The 21,902-nt window shown below is 35.1% G+C and overlaps 1 protein-coding gene across 1 annotated transcript; it reads right to left on the bottom strand.

Annotated features, from left to right (window-relative positions):
• Nucleotides 1-655: 655 nt before the first annotated feature.
• LOC100892711 (phospholipase B1, membrane-associated) lies at nucleotides 656-18,472 on the bottom strand. Its single transcript, XM_030999764.1, has 14 exons — nucleotides 18,167-18,472; nucleotides 15,549-15,652; nucleotides 10,809-10,863; nucleotides 9,864-9,922; nucleotides 8,962-9,029; nucleotides 8,313-8,356; nucleotides 7,717-7,831; nucleotides 7,239-7,434; nucleotides 6,344-6,435; nucleotides 5,916-5,985; nucleotides 5,534-5,638; nucleotides 4,366-4,461; nucleotides 2,691-2,756; nucleotides 656-2,235 (listed from the first exon to the last, which is right to left on the bottom strand). Exons 1-14 carry the CDS (start codon nucleotides 18,219-18,221, stop codon nucleotides 1,996-1,998), a joined length of 1,365 nt encoding a protein of 454 aa, XP_030855624.1. The 5' UTR covers nucleotides 18,222-18,472; the 3' UTR covers nucleotides 656-1,995.
• Between the last annotated feature and the right edge of the window lie 3,430 nt (nucleotides 18,473-21,902).

Here is a 21,902-nt window from a genome sequence, read left to right as displayed (position 1 = left end):
GACACTGCTAACGTTTAAATTTCACAGAAAGAACATACGTGACATAATTATTCATAATCCTGCAAAGTTCTATAGAAATCGATATTGGCTGCAAAAGGGACATAGTACCGCCAAAGGATCGCTCAAAAAGAAGAAGAAGACATTCTACTTTGGGAGAAATTTGAATCCAGGCCCTGCTTTGTCTTATCAATGTTGAAATATGACACGTCTTATACCCCCTGATCTCTCTCTCTCTCTCTCTCTCTCTCTCTCTTTCTCTCTCTCCCAATCAGGCACGTAGCCACGGGGGGGGGGGGGGGGGCACGTGCCCCCCAAAAAAAATATTTCCAAGATCCGTTGAATTTTTTAGAGCCCCCTTTTTTTTTACCTCGATCGATTACATGTATGTGCCCCCCCCCCCCCCCCAAACATCAAACTCTGGCTACGTGCCTGCTCCCAATAATCATCTCTGCGTCTCTTTTTTCGTTCCTTTTTTCCCTCTTTATCAATCTCCATCTTTCGTCTTTCCCATATCTCAATTGAAGCTTGCAGTCGATTCTCCACCGATCTGATTTCACTTGACACAGTGAGAATTGTCATCAGTCTCATTACTGGCCAAATATAAATCACCTTTTAATGAATCTCTGTTTACATATAATAAATCTTCATTGCAATGTTTTGTTTCGAATAATATACATTTTTATTCACCATCACACATTTATTATTTTTCTTTTAACAAAATTACGTCACCAGGTAGATATCTGAGAAGGCTGCGTATGAATAAAAATGACAAACATTATGTAGCAGATGAAAGTAATATTTTTATATAAATCATGTGCATTATAAGCAGAAGAGAAATTGTTAAAATCAAAGGTAGATAGCAGAAATGAGGCAGAGATGGAGAGAGAGAGAGAGAGAGAGAGAGAGACAGGGAGAGAGAGACAGAGACAGAGAGAGACAGATACAGAGAGGAGGGAGGATGGAGAAAGACTATGTCGTAAAAAATAGTCTGAAAAACATTACACTGAAAAAAATCAACGATATTACAAGTTCCGTATTAGTACAATATTTTGCTCATTTACAAGATTTTAAGCATTTTATACCAATAGCTTGACAGGAAAACATTATAAAATGTGTACACGATTGTTTTTCATAAATTTTCTTACAAAAATACATTGATATTTATTCCATAAATAATCAACTTCATTAGCCCAATTCCATTTCACATGATAATACTGTCTGATAATGGAATGTTGATTTTGTTACAAGAACGCTATGACTACACTTGGTAAAATGGATAGAAACGAAGAAGTATAATAGTATAGGACGGTACAATAAGGTTGCGATACAATATATTAAAAGATTATAATCTTTTGAGGGTTTCTTGAAAGACCCTCAAAAGTGTTTTACATATTTTTAATGTTGGTGACATCACGACAGGATTAGATTACCTCGACGCAACTTTTACTTTCCAAAGTTCTGCCTTATATTTGTCACCATTAAACTAACTAAACAGCGAAATAATGGTAATGACATGTAAATCATATCCTATGAAAAAAGCAAATAAGAGTAAACATTGATTCTGCCTGTGCGGTCAGCTTCACAAAGGAATCGGTGTAAATAGTCAGTTTTGTCTAACTTCTTATTTAACGAATACAACAGTGATAATTCAATGATAAGAATGGATTTATGGTCCTTATTTTAAACATTACTTCGGCAAATATGCCATCCATGTAAAACTTGTCAGCACATTAGCTTAGGCTGCCCCCCTAAAAAAACGGGGGGAAAGGGTACGCTCATGATCATGAATAAATGTCAGTTCAATTCAATGATGATACTGACCGTCATTACACGTTCATAATGATTTAACCCCCTCCCCACCCTCCCTCCCCCATTAACAATATTTCATTATGTGTGCCATGAGGGAGGGGGATGTAAACTACAACATGTCGTGATTTATAATATATTACAGTTAGACTCTATATCAAAACCAATTGTACAACCAAATAAAATCTATCATAGACGTTGGTAGGAGGCATTTAGCGACAATCGACGTTTCTTCGTGATGGACACCACTATGGTAGCGACGATGATCACCAACATGACCCCGCCTATGACTCCGGCAATGATGAGGGTTTGTTGAGAGAGTGTTTGGCCTTGGTCTTGGTCTTGGTCTGTACCGACTGCTGACTGGGAATAATCATGCTGTAGGTCCCCCGGCATGCTGTTAACATTGGTGTAGATATAGGGAAATTCCTATATGAAAATCAGAAAAAGATATAACAAAGTCAGGGCCCATGTCACACACAAAAAAAAAAATATATATATAAAAAAAAATTATATACATATATACATATATATTTTAGAGAGAGATTCTATTCATTTAATTTGGTAGTATTCTTAAAAAATTAATGAGCTATATCTATTTTGTGAAATCTGAAATACATTGTTCATTACTTTGAAAAAGAAATTCTCCCTCAACATTTTACTGCCGTCTTCTTATTTTCTTGCATCTCCCATCTATTTGTTGCATTCTGTATTTTGACTTATCTGATTTCTCTTTCAATAATCCTATTATACTGTGTATATATATATATATATATATATATATATAAAATATGTTTTAAAAAGGTAACCTTATAGCAAGGAGTTATTATAGTCTTCATAAATCTTTCTTGTGCTACTGCACTGAGATGAATACAACAGCCTACCTTTGATGGACAATTCAGTTTTTCACCCGGAAACCATTCTACACGCTTGCTTCCAACCGGTTCAAACTGTAAAAGGGAAAGAAGGAATATAATTACAAAAAAATTGTAAAGACAATGTGCAGCATCCTGATTAAAATGTAAGGTTCAAATTGATATGTTTCATTCATAATTTATAAAGATATGTTGGCATGAATGGCATACACAATACACGCTCCAGACAGAAACAAATCATTTTGAAAACTACTAAACTAATAAAAATCGAAGATAATACGAAGCTATTCATATTGCAATACATGCAATATTTTTGTTTATAATTTGAATGAAGCCACTATTTATAGAAAGAGGAAAACTGTTCACTTGTTCAATTGTTCACAGATTTTCATTATTTTATTCCATTCTTTTATATCGAGATCACATTATCATCCCAAAAACAATAATTTCATAATCGTTTATTGGAACAACATAATGTTTTTTTATAAATGTTATGCTTCCTGGGAGAAATTTCAATCATTTAAACATATTCGTGATTTTTTTTCTGACTTGTTTTTCAATACAGATCGATCAAACGATCTTATTTACTGGGTGTAAGCCACAAATAATGTTTAAATAACATAATGCTTGTAACCACAGATGGCGCTATACCACTTTCTCGTAGAAGGTATGTCCACAACAGTTGAATGTTGAAATCTAATTAATCAAGGAATGAATAGATTGCATTAGTACACATCATACATTATGCGGGTAACTGCTAGGACGCTGTCAAGTGTCTATCTTTTTTTTTTTGACAATTGAGATTAATTTATTCATTCATATATTTGTTTATTACACTGTGACCCAATCTTTATCCTAAAAAGAAATATAAATAGCGTCTGCATTCATTTCCTGCCCACTTAAAAAAAACAAAAAAAACACCAAAGCCATCGCATCAGCACTATAATGTTCGTCAAAATTTCACATTTGTATTTGTTTGTACATGTTTTACATTAAAGCGTTTGTTTAATAATAATAGGTGTGTCGTTGAATATTCAACTGTTTTGTATAGAATATGTAATAAAGTGGTATAGCGCCATCTGGAGTAATAAACATTATATTGTTTCAACAAACTGTCCTGAATCATGTATTATTGGACAGCGATCTTGATCTAGATAAAAAGAAATGCTGTAAATCATTAGAATCAAACGTTTACTGTTCTTCTGTAACAATATTAGGGCATAATATGCTTTAAATAAATAATCACACTTCCATGAACATTTGCCGAATTCGAGAGTTGTATAGCGCCATCTATAGTTAGAAACATTATAGTATGCACAATGTGACACATTGTTTTTATGCCTCTTTTCATTCCTTCTTCTTTTCCTGCAAAAAATAACGGCTCTTTTAATATACTATAGGAAATATAACGAAAATGTGGCAAAGTATTACAGGCATTTTTTTTCTTTTCCCCTTGTCTTTTTTTTAAATTTGGTTATCATAAAACTATCCCACTGACCCCTGTCACTCGCACCCCTCTCTCTCTCTCTCTACCCCCCCCCCTTCTCCTTTTATCTGTCTTTCTGTAATTTTTTTTTCTATCAGAAAAACACAACATCTTCATTAATCGTAACTGTGCATACTCTTTCATTCTTCTTCTTTCAATCTCAAACCACCCCACTCCCTTCGTGTGTTTAAAACTCACCAGTCCATTCCAGTTAGCTGTAGCCTGTGCTGCCTGCCCCTTCTGACTTAGATGGAAACAATCAGGAGCAAAGTAAGAGCTGTCAGGTGACCCATCCTGTCATTGTACAAACAGAGAGGCGTTTGGAATAATTAGAGTAACGAATGGTACAAACAAGAGCAAGGTCACATATAACTTTGTCCAGTGTACCCCCCCCCCCCTAATTTTTTAAATTTTTTTTTAAAAAGGTACTATGTCCCATTTGCAGGCCAAAAAAATGAAAAGGTTAAATTCCAACGGCATTTGAAAGATAATACTACTTTAGAACTTTCCTAAAAAAAGGTGGGGCTTGAAAATGTCTTCAAGTGGGAAAATAACGACTATTAGTTGTCAAATCGACTTAGGAGCTATAGAGCCAATAATTAATAGTCTTGGTTTTCAGACAATTGTACCGAATGGTCATACGTTTTATGCTGCGCAAAGATTCAATCAGTTTAATTTTGCCCATCACAAGAAGTAGGTTATTGGTGTACACAAATGCTCATGTACCCTTTACAGCTCATTTTATGTACGTTATTACCAAAGAAGACAAAAAGCTAGTCAGTTACTCAATAGTGTCTGACAGTGAAGTCTAGCAAGTAAGCGGGTTTCCTTGCATAATTTGAATATTAAGAAACTGATAACATTTAATTTCACAGATAGGACATACATGACATATTCATAATTCCTGCAAAGTTCTACAGAATTTGAGGTTGGCTGCAAAAGGGACATAGTATATTTAATGCAATTTTACCATATATCATTTTAAATAAATTCAAGTAAGGGAAAATCACTCATAATTATCTTTAAATATATGTCAATGTAGCCTTAAGTATTTCATTGACATACAAAGAGAAAACTTGTATAATGGGTAAATCACTCAGATCTAAGTATTTTTCAATATGAACACAGAATCTATGGATTACAAACATTTTCAACAACAATAATACGAATTTGCCGACAGGAATGGCAATTGTCTTGGTATATAATAATTTTATTAAAGATGACAATGAGCTACAGCCCGATATATAAAATAGAAATCTCCAGTTACTTTTTCTTAATTTTGCTAAAATTTGCTCAAAGGTAAACATTTGATGTTACTAGCTATGATTTTTTTAAAGTTTCTTGAGAAGTTCATGTTAAAATTTACCTCATGTCTTGGGATGCTGGTATTGTGAAAGAAGGGTTGATAAACCACGGTGAAGTCTTCTTTGTCGTCAAACTTTCCACTTTCAATATGCTCCTGAACTATTTTCTGTAGAAGAACAAAGTTTACAGATTTAGGCATGGAATTTAGAATAGAGTCTGAGAAAATACAAAAGTATATATAATTGATAGTCTATATTTTGAAGGATAATATACTTGTAAACACTTGATGCTTACACAGAAATAAATATGGAGACGCCTTTTGTTCACAATATGCAAAAATTATTATTGGATTAATTTCAGGGAATTTTGAAGTTCCTTGCTTTAGTAAATTTTCAACTGAAACATTTTGAATCATGAACAGACCTAATTGTTGTATACTTCACCTGATATTCTTTTGCTCGAACATATATTGCATCTCTGCCACCACCTTTGTTGAGACAGCCGCATACAATTCTGTACGAAGAAGACCAAATCGGATGTTTCATACATTGAGTCATTCATTTGAAATGTATGATTATTCTTGTTGACGTCTTACTGAATTAGAAATACATTATTAGTACTATATTGGGAATCGTTTATTTACGAAAGTTTTTTTCACTTTATCAATTATGTGTATCGACAAGAATTAATTATTAAATGTAAGAAATTGTTCAATAAAATCTCAAATGTATAAAGAATTTTTTTTTTTTGAATAGTCAAAACAAATCCAGCCACATAATTTTCATTCCCTCATAGCCCCAAGGTCGCCAAATGTTTGAATGACTTGCTTTCTTGTTTCTGAAGTTTATACATATTTATGAAGAATACTTACGCATGGACGAGGTCACATTTGAGACTTCCATCTAGATCTGGTAGGATGTAAGCATTCAGTACACCAACAAGGTTTACCAGTACTCTCGGTACCTGTCATTAAAAATCACATCAGTTTTTATTCATATAGTATAGTCTATTCAATATTTCATTATTCATTTAGTTATGTGTTTTGTATTTATTTACCAGTAACATATTTTTGTTGATGGCGTTACAAATAAGCAGGTACAACATGTATATGGGTAGGAATAAACAAAGGAATGGATGCATAATTTAAAAAAACTACCCGTCATTGTCCAAATATTTGTATTCTATATAATATAAAAGAAAATAGTCATAACTCTTCATCGGATGGGTGTCCCTCTAACGAATTATTATTTCTTAGATTATATTTCGGTAATTCAATTCAATTCAATTCATTTATGTTCATTCTCCATAAAAACATTAAAACATTCAAACATGATATACAGATAAGATCGATAACAAGAACAATTTAAAGGGAAGGAGCAAACAAAATTTTATGGGAATGTGGGGTTAACAAAAAGGGCAATTAGCCTTATGAACGTCAACCCCTTAACAAATATACACTGTATTGTTGAGAACAGAAAGGCAGAGAAAACCTAAATACCAATACAAAGGGGGGAGTAGAAGGAAAGGGGGACTACATTACAAAGTGCATTAACTGAAACGTGACGTCCTTTTTTTAGCCTGTGGGGAACCTTACAAAGAAATATGGTTAAAGCACTGGAGATACCAAACTTAAGATAAACACAATTATTGAAACATGTAGAGCAAGAACAATTAACGAATATCAAGTTTATTTAGACCATAAAAATATATTCATTAAATGATAGCACCGTCCTTATTCCTGACTTTTTTTAAAATAAAAACGTCACCTCATCATGAAACATCTGCAGTGCTTCATCGATAAAAGCGAGATACTCCTGGGGTTCTGATGTCTCTTTCGTACATCCACTGCACAGGTCGTTACCTCCGATGAAGAGGGTGATGATCTTCCAGTCGTTCTCCATATCAACGTCGGGATGGTCCCGGAGATCGTCGATGAGCTTCCTCGCCTGCTTAGGCAGACCTCTGCGGGAGTTGGGAAGGATATATGTCAGGAAGGAAGGAAAGGGGAAGGGTAAATGTCGGCATGTCAGACCGGAGTTTGTTATGATAACAAGATAACAAGTGGTGACGAATTGTAATGAGGCCGTATAAATAAGAAAGAGGGAGAGAGAGAGAGAGAGGGGGAGAGAGAGAGGGGGAGGGGGGAGGGGGAGGGTAACTCAATGACACAATGGGTTGATTTCATTTCACAGCCCATAATAATAGATTGGAATAGTAGAATAGATTCTTCATATTATGACTTACTTTGCTTTGGCCCCGACGACAGCACGATTGAATGATTTACTCTTGGGTTGAGTGAAGACGATCCCCTCACCGGTAGAATATCCCAAGATATCAGGATTGTACTTTCTTAGGATATCTACGAATATAAAAGGGAAAGACAAACACATATATCATTCAATATTTCATTTCGTTTTCTGATTACTTCTGTGTTTGTTATTCGGAAAGAAAGAATGTAATACCAGGGATAGGTTAAGGAAAGCAGAAAAGAAGGGAGTAGAGATGCAGCGAGGGAAAGAGAAACAAAACAACAAAATGGGGTAAGGAGAGTGGGGGAGCAAATGCGTGAGTAAGGGGAGGGGGAAGGTAAATAGAGAGGATTCATACATTACCCATGCTTATAAAGAGACAATTGCGGCAATGTTAAACATTTATCTCGTGACCAAATTGAGTTTATTTAGAAACAAAAGCAAAAAGACTTTTATGGTTTTATCCGTGATGTCTCCGTATTCCCCTTGTTTTCGCCAAGGGGCTTAACAAATAAACTTCATCACATGATTCACCTGTTCCGAATGCGGTTACCATAAAACAAGATATCTGAAAAATTAATTACGACTCACTTGGAAGTGTTCCAACTGAAGATACACTTTGATCGCCTCCAATACTATAGGTTGGATAACAAAAGAACCATAAATAGAGAGATAGTATTATGATCTACGTAAACCTTTGAAATACCAAACAAGCCTAAGACGGTAAACTTTCCAATTTTACAACGAAACAATAAATTGTTTGAATCTACACTGTTTAAAAATATTCGTAAATACATGTGAGACTTCGTGCTTATAAAGCGGAACTACAGATCTGTTGGGGGAAATTAGTATGGTAAAACCGGTCACTCGAAGATTTTTACTTTTTTGAAGCACTTCTTGATCATTTTGAAGCGCAATTTTGTTTAGAGCTTCAATATTACATCATATCACAGACGTTGATAAGACGTATATAGGGCCGTGTATCTCAGATTTAACATTGTTAAACGATCCCTTTAACGCTTTCCTCTGGATAGTAGCATTGCTTTCCATGAAAACGAATGGTGAATCTTGAATACATAAGGTTTTGCTATATCAGGCAAGTAAATAATGAGCGTCCTTTCATGTCGTCCACGATTTCAGTCATCTATCTTTTCCATCTATTATAATTGCTGTATTTCAACATGGATATAATTATAATCAACCCATTTATTTTTACAAATCAAAGCGGTGTTAAAGTTACCTTGCTGACACACCCCAGTAGTTCAACATTACAGGCAAGAAAATTGAAGCATCAGCAGCATACGCAGTCTGAAATTCGAAAAGATAAAACAATAGTATCACTATCATCAACAGCACTAATATAAGTATGGGAATTTATTTTTCATCAAATTTATGATGATCAAACAACATAATAATAATAATATTCCGCTTTTATATAGCGTTCAATAAATCGATACAACGATGTGCCTAAGCGCTTCACCGATTATTACCCCAGTCATCGGATTCAGGCTTACCTGCACACAATGTATGCACATTCTCCACTCCCTAGGAAGCATTCCAACCAGTCGCCATTTTACAAGCGCACACTTGCTCATCCAACCACATGAACTTTCGCATCCTACCGGGTAGACACCATTATCTGCTACTTCAATCTTCATTATATATACAATTCATCCTCCTACTCCTCTTCATCATCATCACCACCATCACCATCATCATCACCATCATCATCACCATCACCATCATCATCATCATCATCAATCACCATCATCATCATCACCACCATCATCATCATCACCATCATCAGTCACCATCATCATCATCACCATCATCATCATCACCATCACCATCATTCTCCTCATCATCCTTATCATCATCATCACCATCATCATCATCATCATCATCACTATCATCATCACCACCATCATCATCATCATCATCATCATCGTCATTAGCCTCATCATAATAATCACCACCATTATCATCATCATTTCCGAGTTTGTCATCCTCACTATCATAAATAACATCCTAACTGGTTCCTGATTTAACCAGCGTCATAGCCTATATCCTCTCCTTCATCGTCACCATTATGATAAGCCCACATCAAAACTCTACCATATATGAATGATAAGATCTTCTTACGGAAAGAGAGTCTCCAACAGCAGCAATGACATTGAAATCACCCGGGCGAAGTCTATGCACTGGAGAGAATAAACAAATTTTACATAACAAGGCTTCTTAATATTAAAGTAATTAAACAAAAGAGGGGGAAAATCGAAATGCATTGATTTTCCCAGCGTTATTGCCCCAAAAATATATAACTTTGTTACGGTCATAAAATGTCACGAAATACGCCCTCTCAGAAAAATATCTTAAAATTTAAAAATAAATTAAGGCGAGGTACAAGTAGAAAAACGAACTCCCAAGATAGGCAGAGCCCCCTCCCCCCCCCCCCCAAAAAAAAAATATATATATATATACATATATATATATAATATATATATATATATAAATAAATAAATAAATAAATAAAAGAAGATTTGTCTACAACCGCTCCTGATTGTAGTCATTATCAACATTATTTATAACAATGAACTGAACATCATCACACATTATCTTAATTATAGTTCGATGATAGTTCAAGTGTTAGTCAAGGAGATAGCAAACACATTGTATGGTTAAAATGAAAAACTATGACATGTTGATATCAGGAGAATTTAAAGAAATACATTAAATAATATTCACCTACATATGTCATCTTATCTCATTTTCCAATCATATAAAATATTTAAGCACAAACTTTATGTGATCTCTGCTTTTGCTGGAGTTCAAATCCGATCGTGAAAATGATAATAAAATTAATGTATACGTATAGATATTTACAAACAAAAACAGATATGAAGTCCAGCTAGGTTTGTGGCTTATCACTGTTCAATACTTTACCGGGTATAACATTATAATCAAAATGTTTTGAAACTCTTTATGATTGGATTTGGTTTTGAATTCCCAAACTTTCAAAAACCAGCGTAAATAATTAAATCAAACCAACTTAAATCGTTATGGGTTTTGATGATATGAATTACAAACCTGATGTTGGTTTTTCTGGTGCCACAGAGGACGGACAATCGAATTCTATTCCAAACTAAAAATTGGAAAATAAACAAATAATGAGAAGAGAAATGACAATTGCAGTGGTAATTATTAGATTAGAATTTTCATTTCAGCTTGGGTCATGAAACCTCATTGAAGACTACGAAATTCCCTAGATCATATACGCGTACGCTTTGGGGGAGGCGGTGGCTGATGGCTGCAGAACTTGAAAACTCCCAATAAACGGGCAACCGACAGCCTATATTCGGGTAGTCTTTTCTAGTTTCATATTTGTATCTTTATATTATATTTCTTCGAAAAATCCGCTCATAAATTTGTGTCCGTGTAATATAATTTTTTAGACACCAATCAAAGACTGCAATTCGCTTTATCTTAAACACTAAACTACTTCTAATAAACTATTTATCTATCTTCTTGTGTTATGTGTTTATCCCGGCCGAGTTTGAACTCGTCTCTTTTGGTATACTGTAACCACTTGGCAACAATTTTCATCATCACTTTATTTTTAATAGAGGGTCCTCTCAATATTTTTTTAAACATATTCTAACGATTTCATAACCTTCCATATATATTCCGAAACAACACTTTTAAATCTCGTATATTTTCGGGGGGGGGGGGGGGTTATACGGGTCCTAAAATACCTGAACGAAACTCACGACAAAGGCAAGATAATAATATTGAAATTCTTGCCAATAAAATGAACTAAATGAAAAATTGTTATATATTATTATGTATTTATTTTCAAGACCCAGTTCAGTTCAGTTCAGTTCAGTTTATTAATTTTTCTCAAGCATAAAAACAATATTATAATATATACAAGAATGGTAAATATACATAGTAAGAGAAAAAACGGAAACTACAAAAAAGTTTATAAAAACTTGTAAGGAGTAGTTCCCAGTAAAGGGAAAAAAATACATAGTATTAACAATTGCAATAACAAAATACAAAATTATGCAGATTAATCACTAACGCACATCAACAAACACCAGCAATCATATGGGGAGGGTTGGGGGGGGGGTAATGGTAATTGTAAATTTAATGAAAAAAAAATTGAATAATTATCAATATATACCCTTTTCAACTTTTCTTTAAATGAACTTATATTTGTTGAACTCTTTATTTCGTCTGAGAGATTATTCCACACGCATGGACCACTGTGTCTTAATGGGTTAAATAAAAACTCTGTATTAACTTTGGGATAATGATTTTTTTTTTTTTTTTTTTTTCCCCTTCCACAGGGTTCTTTATTTTCAAAACAAATTTCATCATATACATCATATAATAAATGAAATTTATTACTCGAGCGAGTATTGTGATAATAGACCGATCTATTTATGGTGAACATTTGGGAAACATTGCAAGGAGTAATATTATGGATTGTACGAAACATTACTAATGCTATTTAAAATCTATGTATTTCATATATATTTAGGGTTTTTAAACGGAAGAATAATGGTCGGGAAAGGGATCTAAAGGAAGATTTTGTACATATTCTCAACATTTTCTTTTGTAATTTGTGTAACGGTTCCAATTTCGTTGTTCCAACATTCGCCCAAATAATATTACAATATTGAAGATAAGGTAAGGCTAGACAATTATAAAGCATATACATTTCCTTTTGTGGTAAAAAATCACGAAGTTTACAAAGAATTCCTAGTTTTTGAGAATTTGCTAGATATAGTGGAACGATGGCAATTGAGAGATAGTTCGTCGTCTAAGGTTACTCCTAGAAATTTGATTGTTTGGGAACAAATTAAAGGGATTTGATTCATAAATAATGTTACATCGGAAATATCATGTTTTATATGTTCTTTACAAAAATACATAACATTAGTTTTATCAACATTTTTCGAACCCACGCTCCCATTGTTATTGCCTTACAGACTTGTTTTTTTTTTTAGTTGACAGATAGTATAAGATAAATTCTGTTAAATTACATCATAATCAGGAAATAGCAATTCAGACTGTAATATTACGTAACTTTGTAAGCCTCTTCGTGATTAGCAATAGTTGGATGGAGGGAAACAGACTAGGTAGTGGGAGTTTTGAGGGGTGTGTAATCATCGTTAATATAGTCCAATTAAGATATATGTAAACTTTTTACATCTTTCTGATTGTTTCCGGTATACGGGCAACTATTTCATTTTCCATCCACATTGATGATTTATATTCTTGTTATAGGGATATTTTAAGACATCACGAAATCGTGACCATGGGAATGGAAACTTATGACGTTCAAGAAATTTCGAATAAACAATAGGATAATAAATAGCTTATGACAGGTCAAATTTAATTGATATCACATGATTGCAACTTATCATACCGTAATCATTTAATTTTATTATTTGCAAGTGTTTTGAAGTACTACAGTGTGCCATAATCACAACTAACAAAAACAGCTCAAGTGTCCCTGCTTTTTGTTTCGTATTCTAAAAATAAACCGTAAGATGTATTTTTTGTGTTCCAATACATGAAGCAATCAATCATCAATGAGAGAGAGAGAGTGTTGGGTCAAGGAGGGGTGCTGTTGATTCGAAACCAATAATTTATTCAACATGATATTCAATGCAAATTCATGGAATAATGAGCGCAATTACACATCAAGACATACTTGGATTCAGTTGACATTAACAAAAAACAATCGTAGAAAGATTTATGATTTTGTCCTCTGTGTCCTGAATCTTTAAACAAAAGGACGGTTTTTACAGCGATTTAATTGACATATTATGTAACTTGATTACATATCCAATACATTATTATCAGCATCTTATCCTTGGTTATCATCCTTCTCTGCTAATCTACGAACAAAACTTAGTCTCTGATGTCACGTGAGGTGTCCACATGTTGTTCACAATTGTTTGAGAACAGGGAACAGTGTTTGCATTCACGCGGAAAAGCAAGTTTAGAAAAAATGATGTACATAATATTTCAGATATCCAAGTTTCGAAATGGTGTAATAATAACTTGTTGTTGGCCGGTAAGGAATCAGTCCTATAAAGTCTACTCTTGGGTTCAGAATATTTGTATTTCATAATTTTATTCTGTATTTTCTTACACTATACCTAAGAAGGAAAATACATGTAATGCGATCTTTAACTGATTAAGACCTCGCGGTACTTTAAAAAAAATTAGGGCGGGTCACTGATTACAGTCTTCGTATAGCACCTTTTTATCAGTATTCATAACGTAAGAATATATACGTATTATTAATATAGATTTGAGTGTATGGCTGTCACAATTTGTTTTCCTTCTTCAACTCGGCCTGATTGTTTTTATCTTTGCAGGATTGATCTTTGTATATTTGTTCATTGATACGAAGCTGTTACCCTGGATAGTCAACTTGTCAAAGTTCCATCGTAATCTCAACCATCATGATTGCTTTAGTTTATATTAAAGGCCATCAACACATAAAGCACAACAATAAAGGAATTCATCTTAATGTATACAAGGTGAGTCTTTTCGTGAGGTAAAACTTTGACAGGAACCCTGACGAACACGAAAGGAAAGTTAGATCATGTTAGAACTGTTTTTTATACAGATTTAGTTTTCACCCCTCATAGATTTCATTTTATAAGAAAACTACTCAGCAGTATTATTTTCCTCGTCATTAACTGAGAAATCAGATGTATTGCTTCATAGGTCATATCTTTATGAGATTGGTATCGAATAATCCCTGCTAATTATTCTGTGATCCTATATTCCCAAATCTTTACGAAGCCTACAAATAAAGAGCTTGAAAGATGTATTTCACCTCTGCATGAATGCACAAAATGAAACACAATGATTTATCATTATCCCTTTTCCGAATAAGTACAAGTTATGCCATTGAGCTGTAACACACGGCAAAATAGCCTTCTCTCAGAAAGTACGGTCATTCTCAGCCTTTAAAGTTATCTTTAGGAGGTAAATCGCGCAGCCCGTTTAAATCAGATAAACACCTATGAGTAGGAACAAACTTTGGTAATTAATATAGGTCATTTGAGCTTCTTCAGGTCTTGAACTTGATAGATCTAATCACTGAAGATTATTCGATCGACAAAGATAGCCAAATCAAGGCCCTAATTGCATGAAAAGTTGCGTTTAAATGCACAATAAATCAATCAAATCGAATAAAACAAATGTAAGTCCTAAATATGCCATTCTGATTAGTTGAATCCCTAATTGCATTTATTTTTTTGAGTTGCATTTAAGCGCAACTTTTTATGAAGGATGCCTCAGGATCTTTTATCTCAAACATAACTACAGCATCATGATCATTTAAATTTAGGGTCCGCTCGCTATTCATAAGGACCGCTATTCGAAAGGACCGCCATTCATAATTTGAGAAAAGGGTAATTATTCAGAAGGGTCATTATTCGTAAGGATCGCTATTCATAATGGAAGAAGAGGGTCACTTTTCATGAATTTCGCGTATTATGAATGGCGACCCTCAATTTTATGATTAGTGACCCCCAATGTAAATTATGAATAGCGACCCTCATTTCACATTATGAAAAGCGGCCCGAGTCCATTCTAACAAAGCTTGACTATTTTATAGATTTCAAAGACGCTTCGATAGAATTTGAATTTGTATTGAGATGCAACTCTTATCAACTTCTTGTGACCGCCATTAAGAAGGAGCTTCAACATAAAAATATAATTTCTGTCAATTATTTGTGTCTCCTTTTTTTAAAAAAATCAGACGGATCTCAACAAGTAAACAAATTGTCCCCTTACCGATTCGGTCTCATACTGATCATGAGTAGTTTCACCGACGTGGCCAAGATAGAGATGGAAGTCGTTGTATACCTCATAAAGTCCACGGAAATCGTCCTCAATGTCTATACAAAATGTGATCAAAATATGAAGTGTAAACTGTATTGTATTGTATTTATTTTCCGTCATTTAAAAAACACCAACAAATATACATTTACAATGATCATAAAGACACACTTATATTAAGGAAGACGAAGGGGTGGCCCTACGCATTAGGAAATGAACGTGGTTATTTTGGGGGCTTAGTTTTTTTTTACATTTGGAATTGTATTTCGTGTCATGTATTTTAGTTTATAAAAGAAAGTCCTTCAAGAATTTCACAAAGTTAGACAAAGATGTACCTTTTATGATTGCGATACACTATATTCTGCCACATCATTTTGATTTTGAATATGATATTTTCTGAAGAGAAATAACTATAGAAAATACTTATCATAAAAAAAGTTACATCAAGTACAAAAAGTACATGCTTTGTATCTAATGAATGAGCAAAATTGAAATAAAAGACATTCGTAATAAATTTAAATTTGGTGCACTTTTCTTTGTCAACAACACGTTCATTTGTAACAATTTATAGTTACAATGAATAGACCATTTTTCAAAATGTATTAAAAATTATTCACGTTTGCCTACCGTCGATCTATTACAATCACCTGTTGTTGTTTGTATGTACTATCTCAATAGTCAGAATGCTAATTGCATACATTGTTTGTTGCTATGTTGGACAAACATGGTACTACCTAGCGGCACGTAATGTATGCAATTTGCCTTCTGTCTATTGAAGTACAATTATTCGTAACAGGTAAATGAAATAAGTCGTATCGATAAGCTTCACAAAGACGTCTACATTTGATTTGGTTACATTACGAAAATGGCCTATTCATCGAAGCTAATATTGGTAATCAGGAATAATTTATGGACAATTCGAGTTGCTCCCGTGGTTTCTAAATACGTAAGATAATGGTAGAGATAGGGAAACTCCCCCTCCATTTAAAAAAAACTTGACCAGAAGTTCTTGAGAGTGAAAGTTGTGAAATAAAAAGAGCAATATGAAAGTAATCGATGATGTACAGAGAGACCAATGTTTATACAATATATTAAAACAAATTTATGCGGTTAATGTTAATTATCAATTAGAATTTGACACCAGTATCCCTTATTTCTTTATTACACAAGATAAATCTTATCATGACCTTGCATGATGGACAAAAGCAACCTAGTCTGCTCGTAATTCTTTATAAAAAGATGGCACCATTTGTTGTTCATCCCGAGATCGGTTTCGTCGTTGCAGTTTAAGAGATTATACGTGTTAAGACACGAATAGACATTATAATATTTCTCTACTTGCGAATGGGCATGATGATTTTGCAAGTGAATAAATACATCTTTACGAGGGAGCATAGTCCTATACTTAATTGATACAGGTCATACTCAAATAGCATGTAAGCAAATATAAACATTGCCAGTTGAGGAAATGAAAACTTGAGTTAACGTCGTACACCAACTTTAAGGCTCAAGCACTTTGAATGAGAAAAAATTCAACTCCAATTACATGCATATCGAAACTATACCCACGTTATTCATTTTCATATTATGGTAGGGCATTGAGTAGTGTACAGAAGAGGAGGCAACGGTTGCTAAAATATTACACGGTCTTTACATTTGTAATACAGCATAATTATATTTTAGACAGTTAGACACCCCTTCGTGAAAATTCCCCACTGATAAAAACACTCAAATGTGAGCTCACTCCAAGGGCGCGTTCATGCTTGATTTTGACGGCCAGAATCAGGCATCTGTTACGCGTTTAGTTTAAAACACGGTTGCGTCTTAGCTCACTTTTGTAGAATCACCGAAAAACGGCGATCACGATCGCCGATCGTAAACTCACAAAAAGATGCGTTTACAATTTGTAAACGCGTTTAAATGGGGTCAACGCACTGACCTCTAGTGGGTCTACGTAGCATGCACAGTGAAGGTTTGCGAATCCAGCTGGAAGACCAATTAAGGCCACACACTGAGAATTGCCTGGGGGAGCCAGAGAAGTAAGCATGAACAGTGCATCGTGGAACTGCGATCACGATGAGCGTTTACGATGAGCGTTTCAGATCGCTCATTCTGCCTTCAAAATTTAAGCATGAACGCAGCCCAAGTCGGTTGAACGACGCATGCTCTGGCGAAAATTTCGTACATTAACCTAAATCTTAACTTCAACCCTGAAACCATTCTATACTATGCCAAACCTAAAACACCATCGCAACCCTAACCCAATTTGAAAATTTGACGAAATAAAGCCTGGATCAATGTTGGAGAACCGCCCCCTGCCACCGACAACTGATGAGCTATTTTTCCCGTTTAATTTATGTATATTTTTTGGTTTGAAAAACATTCAAACGTCAAAATTAATGCATCGGTATTTATTTGAATCAAGTAATCAAGTCATCCACGTAGTTAACTGATTGATGTCACGAATGTTTGATTCAACAAACTGTCGAGATGATTATAATCATCTATTCATCATCAGTCAAACCATTCAGTCAATAATACAAACTTTTAATTATTTGAAGGAAACTACCTACCTCCATTCACCATCAAAATCGCCGATACAAAAACCCAAAGCCAAAGAGAGGCCATCTCTAATTAATTGTCCGTCTTCAACTCGATCTTAGACCAGTTTGTCAGAGAAATCGAACATAAGACATCGAAACTGTATTATGTGTTCCTTTCGATCTGACAACTCTGGAAGCAATCTGACCTATACGAGCAATAGAGTTTGTCTTATCCATAGAAAATCTTCGCCTCCTTCAACTCGCGTGCGTAATGACGAAGAACTCAACGAGCGAATGGCGTTTATTAGAGTCGGTTATTTTTAGCAGATTTAGTCGGCTTGGCTCAGGTATTACTAGCTGCTTGGCGCGGTAAATGACTAGCGTGATTATTTGAACACTTATAAATCTTCGGGTGAGTTGAGATTCATCTTTAAGCCTTTCTGCTTCATCTTAGCAATCGGTAATCATGTGATCGGCTTATACAAATGGAATTAAACTCATTGAGAGTGGGGGTGCCACGAAACCGTTAATATAGAGAACAAAGAGAAATTAAGCAGGATTATCGAGAATTATTGTATGTAATTAAAATCAAAGCATTTTTTAAAGATTTTGCGAAGGTCAATGAGATGGCTGTCATTTTGCTTCCTTTTGCCCTCTCCCTAACACAAAAATACAGGGGAGAGGTTTGCCGTCGTGGCGCAGAGAAAGAAATGAGAAGAAAAAACGAGAGAACGAGAGAGAGAGAGAGAGAGAGAGAGAGAGAGAGAGAGAGAGAGAGAGGTGTTCAAAGGCTTTAAAACAACTATCTTTTGTTTTTATTTAATCGAATCAAAGTCAGTGTTTTTTTATCTTGATTTCCATTATTTTCTGTTCAAAAAATCAAGACAGTTTCCAATTTCGATTCAATTCAAATCAATAATGGTTCTTATTTGACATTGCTTTCCAGTATTCATGTTTTAATTAAAAAAGCGCAATTCAAAGTTTAAATGTGAATCATGTTTATCTGGTAAATTTAACGATTTCACCTCAATAGCAATATAAACTGCAATTACGTCGTGAAGACTTAATCCATTGTCCATGAATAATAACCAATCAAAATGTTGGTAAGAAAATTCTGCAAACTTTGAATTTGAATAAAATAATTTGATCGAAATCTTGCCAGTTTTAAGTTGAAGTGTCATGGGAGCTTATCTTTCTCTTTTGGTTGAGTGAATATGGCTTACTAGTAAATGCTAGGTGAAACCAGGAAGGTGAACCACTTCATTTTCTATTCAAATCAAATGAATCAACCCCCCCCCCCTCGATAACTCCAAACCAATCATAGGATGACTGTGCCTTTAATACTTAACAGTACTCCAGTTCAATAATTCAAATATTATGTAAAGACAATATACAACAAACTCTTCACGGAGACAGAAAAAGAGTCACGGCTTTTGAGAATAGGAAAAACGCCCTCTTTCGAAGAAGAAGGAAAAACAAACAGTAAACTAATATGCTTTTGAGAAGGTCGGGTCCAGTTTGTTTCGACATAAATTTTTGATAACCAGGGGCGTCGCTAGACCTTTTTCAGTGGGGGGGGGGGGGGGTGTAGAGGCCAACGATTACCGACAAAAGTAGCCACCAATTACCGACAAAATTAAATTTCCAATATCTACAAAGTCAACCCTATAAACCTGGGGCCGAAGGCTAAATTTTTTTTCCTATGGACTATCTATAGTACTTGCATATGCGCAAAATGGTCATTTTCCTCGACGACATTAATATACGAATTATTTCTTAAATTTAGTCAGCATCATAGCTATATATTTTAATGCAGGCGCGGAGCTAGGATCTTATTTTAGGGAGGGGCGGTAGTGAGCAAGAGAATCACTTAAAAGCGCGCTCATAAGGGGGTGTGGGTGATCAGCCTCCCGCGCGAAGCGCGAAAGCTTTGACGTTTCATTAAATTATGAGAAAAAGCAGACGATTCGGTGTACTGTTCTCGACTATTAATCCTAATCTGAATGAAGCTTCCCCCTCCCGCGCGAAGCGCGGAAGTTTTGACGTTTCATTAAATTATTAGAGAAAGAAGACGATTCGTCGTACCGTTTTCGACTCTTAATAAGCCCTACTCATCTGAATTCAGTTTCCCCCTCTCGCGCGAAGCGCGAAAGCTTTGACGTTTCCTCATATCATTAGAAAAAGAACACGATTCGTTGTACCGTTTTCGACTTTAAATAAGCCCTATTAATTTTGTCTTAATTCAGTTTCCCCCTCTCGCCCGAAGCGCGGAAGCTTTGACTTTTCCTTACATTATGAGAAAAAGCAGACGATTCGGTGTACTGTTCTCGACTCTTAATCCTAATCTGAATGAAGCTTCCCCCACCCGCGCGAAAGGCGGAAGTTTTGGTTTTATTAAATTATTAGAGAAAGAAGATGATTCGTCGTATCGTTTTCGACTCTTAATAAGCCCTATTCATCTGAATTCAGTTTCCCCCAAGCTTTTACGTTTCCTCATATCATTAGAGAAAGAACACGATTCGTTGTACAGTTTTCGACTTTTAATAAACCCCATTAATTTTGTCTGAATTCAGTTTCCCCCTCTCGCCCGAAGCGCGGAAGCTTTGACTTTTCCTTACATTATGAGAAAAAGCAGACGATTCGGTGTACTGTTCTCGACTCTTAATCCTAATCTGAATGAAGCTTCCCCCACCCGCGCGAAAGGCGGAAGTTTTGGTTTTATTAAATTATTAGAGAAAGAAGATGATTCGTCGTATCGTTTTCGACTCTTAATAAGCCCTATTCATCTGAATTCAGTTTCCCCCAAGCTTTTACGTTTCCTCATATCATTAGAGAAAGAACACGATTCGTTGTACAGTTTTCGACTTTTAATAAACCCCATTAATTTTGTCTGAATTCAGTTTCCCCCTCTCGCGCGAAGCGCGGAAGCTCTCACGTTTCCTTAAATTATTAGAGAAAGAACACGATTCGTTGTACCGTTCTCGATTACTTTAAATAAGCCCTATTAATTTTGTCTGAATTCAGTTTCCCCCTCTCGCGCGAAGCGCGGAAGCTTTGACGTTTCCTTAAATTATTAGAGAAAGAAGACGATTCGTCGTACTGTTCTCGACTCGTCTAAATGAAGTTTTCCCCTTCCGGGGTTTCATCACAATATAGAGAAAGGAAGACGATTCCTCATACCGTTTTCGAATCTTATTGTTATTAAGCCCTATTCATCTGAATTCAGTTTCCCACTTTCGCGCGAAGCGCGGAAGCTTTGACGTTTCCTTAAATTATTAGAGAAAGAAGACGATTCGTTGTACCGTTCTCGATTGGTCTAAATGAAGTTTCCCCTTCCGCGCGAAGCGCGGAATTTTTGGCGTTTCATCTCAATATAAAGAAAGGAAAATGATTCGTCGTACCGTTGTTGACTCTTTAACCTTGTTTGAATTTAGTTTCCCCGAAAATTTTAAACCTCTGATTTCTTTAGCTGATATTATAGGAAAGTGAAACTTCGAGAAAATACAAGTATTGTAGTTGTAGTCACTCTCGAAGTCGTCACAGCGGATAAGAAGTCGCAGTTCGTAGGGAAAAAAACTTGTCGGTCGACCGACAATATACATCTCACCGACTTCAAACTTATGCATTGATGAGGATCGAGCAAGAATACCGACACAGCTGACCCGACACAGCAACATATTTACCCGTGTCTTTCTTGCTCCCTCGACGAGACGACTCCACCCAACAACCCCCTTTTCTCTTTTACTCCCACTTCTCCTCTCTCAGA

This window comes from Strongylocentrotus purpuratus, unplaced genomic scaffold, assembly GCF_000002235.5.
Source record: "Strongylocentrotus purpuratus isolate Spur 01 unplaced genomic scaffold, Spur_5.0 spur5_scaffold_5, whole genome shotgun sequence".
NCBI lineage: Eukaryota > Metazoa > Echinodermata > Echinoidea > Camarodonta > Strongylocentrotidae > Strongylocentrotus > Strongylocentrotus purpuratus.
Note: the sequence above shows the minus strand (reverse complement) of the source record. Positions and strands in the feature narration are given on the sequence as shown.